This window comes from Otolemur garnettii, unplaced genomic scaffold (genome assembly GCF_000181295.1).
Source record: "Otolemur garnettii isolate 467f Iridium unplaced genomic scaffold, OtoGar3 scaffold00116, whole genome shotgun sequence".
Lineage (NCBI taxonomy): Eukaryota > Metazoa > Chordata > Mammalia > Primates > Galagidae > Otolemur > Otolemur garnettii.
Genome location: NW_003852511.1, coordinates 4,396,424 through 4,400,299, shown reverse-complemented (window position 1 = coordinate 4,400,299; position 3,876 = coordinate 4,396,424). Strand labels below are relative to the sequence as shown.

Below are 3,876 nucleotides of genomic sequence, written 5' to 3'. Positions count from 1 at the left end.
CTGAGGCAAGAGAATTGCTAAAGCCCAAAGAGTTTGAGGTTGCTCTGGGCTGTGATGCCACTGCGCTCTATGAAGGTTAACATAGTGAGACTCTGTCTCAAAAAAACAACAAAAACGATATACTTGAAGATATATTTGAACTCACAAGAATTTTCAGTCTCCAAAAAATCAAAAGTAATAATTTTTTTTTAAGTAATAGGGTAGGGATTCAAAATAGGTTGGCTAGGTGGTGCCTGTGGCTCAGTGGGTGGGGAGGTAGCCCCATATACCGATGGTGGCGTGTTTGAACCTGGCCCCAGCCAAATTGCAGCAAAAAAAAAAAAAAAAAATAGCTGGGCATTTTGGTAGGTGCCTGTAGTCCCAGCCACTCGGGAGGCTAAGGCAAGAGCATTGCCTAAGCCCCGGAGTTAGAGGTTGCTCTGAGCTGTGACGCTACAGCACTCTCCCACGGGCAATGAAGCGAGACTCTGTCTCATATAAATAAAATAGGTTGGTTTTGTACTATGATGGTAGCAAGCACAAGCTTTCTCTTTAATATTGTAATCAAATAACGAAAATAGTTGAATATTATATGTCATCCTGATATTGCAAGTCTCAAAAATGCACCAACATCTTAGATGGATTTATCTGCTGCATATTATGATTTGTCAGATCAATTTTAAAATACAGTAAACTTATTTTTAGTAATGAGACATTGAGCACGCTTCTGTTCTTACTCCTTTCAGGCTGAGGAGGGCACATTGCCTCATGAACTCATGGAGGGTGCGGAGGGAGTTGCAGGTGGTTTTATATACACTATTCAGGGTAAGTTGGTAGTTAAAAGTTGAAAAAAAAAACACAGTGAATTACATGTATGTAATCTTTATACTTTGACATAAAAGGTGACTTTTTTTTTTTTGCCATTTAAAAAACTGCTTTATTGAGATAAAAAATTCACGCTTTTAAAGTGTTGTATTCAATTCAGTGGTTTTTAGTGTATTCAGAGTTCCGCAGCCATCTTCACTAATTCCAGAACATTGCGTCTCCTCATAAAGCAGCCCCATTAGCTGTCACTCCTCATTCTTTACCACCCTGTCCCCAACAACTGCCAGTGTTGCCTTCTGTGTGGATTTGGCTATTTGAAACATTTCCTGTAAATGAAATTTACAACATGTGGTCTTTGTGTCTGGCCGCTCTTGGTTAGCATAATGTTTCGAGGTTCACCCCTGCTGTGTCTCAGGGCCTGTTTATGGCTGTGTAATATTCCACTGCATAGAGAGACCCCATTTTATTTACTTAATTGCTCATTGATTAATGGACATTTAGATTACTTATACTTTCTGATAATCTGCAGTGAACATTTATGTACAAGTTTTTGTGTGGTCAAATACTTTGATTTCTCTTAGTTAAAAATGTAGGACTAGAAGCGCTAGGTCACGTGATAATTCTGTTGAACCACTGAGTTGAGTCACTGCCAGACTTTTTCAGAACTGCTGCCCATTTTACATTTTCGCCGTCAGTGTCAGGGGTTCCAGTCTCTCCATGTCTTTGTCACCACTTGTTGTCCCTCTTTTTTAATATGTCCATCCTAGAAAGTCACTGAAGTAGCATCTCATTGTGATCTTTGATTAATATTTGCATAGTAAATGATGTCGAGCATTTATTCATGTGCTTATATGTAAGTTACTACTAAAGTTTTAAGACAGGCTGTGTTATGTTTCATTATTTCACTTCCGAGAAATTCAGTCAGCAGCGTCCTCTCCGATTGACCCGGGCAAGTTTCAGCTTGGCTGGCTTATCCGTGTTTCTGGGAAGGCTTCATTTGTTTCTGTCCATGCAGATTTTACATTGCTTGATTTTTGTGTATCTCAGAACCTTCAAAGTGACCCTCATAACTTTAGAGAAATAGAGGGTCACTATGAAAGTTTTGAGACAGACTGTTACTTCATTTCTAAGAAATAGAGGCTACGTCAGCTGATTCAGCCATTCGGATTTGGCTCACCCTTTCATCCATGCAGCATTCAGTCAGCGCCAGGGAAGAGAGCACTTCCCATGATGGTGTCTATGATTTTAAAAGTGGGTTAAACGAGTCTCAAAGCCTTGGAGTTTTGCAATGGGCTTTAAGGGACCTTACTCCAAGGTCCTACACAACAATTTTTTTTCAAAGAATTTACAAGAGGCCAAACATCGCTAAAAGACAAGGACAAGAGTTAGTGTCCAACAACCACAGTGACTAAGGGATACATTTCTGCTGTGGAAAAATGGTTTGGGAGAACAATCAACCCTTAAGGACACTGAAGTGGCACTATAGATGGGACTGCTGGCAGTGTCCAGAATTCTGCATGATTATCTTCAAGTCCGCTAAGTTTCATCCCGATGGGGGCCTCACACTTTGACAGATGAGCAAAGCTCATGTGTTGAATGGTGTGAAGAAATACTGGTCAGAGTTGACGGAGGCAAGTCTGGAGGTGTTTCTGGTATCATTACTGGGGATGAACCGGAGTTACTGGTCTGATCCTGAGAATAAGCATCAGTCAACGGTGTGGATGTTTTTCCCAATGAAAATCCACCAGCAAAAGTGAAGTGGGCCTGGAGCATCTGAAAGGCAGTGGTGACAACGTTCTTCTCCAAAAGTGGTCGTGTCACAGGTGTTCCTCTGGAGGACCGAAGGACTGTTACTGCTCAGCGGTATACAGGAGTGTGCCTCCCAAAAGTTTTTAGGAAGTGTTAAGAACAGCAGCCGAGGACAGGACTGAGGGGGACCATCTTGCACCGTGACACTGTGTCCGCCCACACGGCAACACCACCATTCGGTTCCTGGAGTCCCAGAGGTTACACTTGTGACTCCTCCACCTACAGACCTGACCTGGCCATGTGGTTATTTCCTGATGTGCAGAAGAAGGTTCTCTGGCTTTGAGAAGCTGTTTATGCCTATGAAAGTGAACTTACAGCACTTGAAGAAAATCAGTAGAAAGAGTGTTTTTAAAAATGGCCTATAAGAATGCAGAAGTGCACAGGATGTTGTGACTATTTTGAGAAAATGTAGTAAAAATAATTTTATGTTTCTTAATTTTTGTGTATCTTAAAACTTTTGTAGTATCCCTGGTGTCTATTTAAATCCTTTGCCCATTTTTTAAATTAGATTATTGATTTTGTTATTGTTGGATTATAAAATGAGTTCTTTTTATGTTCTGAATACCAATACCTTATCAGATACATGATTTCCAAATATTTTCTCTTGTGCTAGGTTATTTCTTTTATTTATCTGTTATTTTTCTCTCCTCTGTGATTACTATTCCTGCTTTTTTTTTTTTTATTAAATCATAGCTGTGTACATTAATACAGTCATGGGGCACAGTGTACTGTTTTTATATACAATTTGAAATATTTTCATCAAATTGGTTAACATAGTCTTCATGTCATTTTTTTAGTTATTGTGTTAAGACATTTATACTCCACACCCAGAAAGATTCACATGTATCCTTATAAGATGAACCATAGACGTGATCCCACCAATCACCGTCCCTCCACTCGTCCTTCCCCCTCCCCTATTTATTTATTTTAGAGAGTAGATCTGGCTTTTATCAGGCTGGAGTGCAGTGAAAGGGCCATAGCTCACTGCAGCCTTGAACTCCTGGCTCAAGTGAGCCACTGCACCAGCCATTTACATACGAAAGTTGTAAATTTTGATGAAATTCAGTTTTGTCACTGTTGTTTTTGGTATCTTATCTAAGAAACTATTGTCTAATCTGAAGTCACAAAAATGTATGCCTTTGTTTTCTTTCAAGAGTTTTATAATTGGCTCGGTGCCTGTGGCTCAGGTGGCTAAGGCGCCAGGCACATACACCTAAGGTGGTGGGTTCAAATCCAGCCCGGGCCTGCCAAACAACAATAATG

General features: G+C 40.2%; 1 protein-coding gene across 1 annotated transcript in view; it reads left to right on the top strand.

Annotated features, from left to right (window-relative positions):
• B3GALNT2 (beta-1,3-N-acetylgalactosaminyltransferase 2) overlaps positions 1-3,876 on the top strand; it is a 55,049-nt gene that overhangs the window by 39,720 nt on the left and 11,453 nt on the right. Inside the window, exon 7 of the mRNA XM_003797443.2 lies at positions 726-804. Within this exon, the coding sequence (XP_003797491.1) occupies positions 726-804 (79 nt within the window). The remainder of the gene's footprint in view (positions 1-725; positions 805-3,876) is intronic.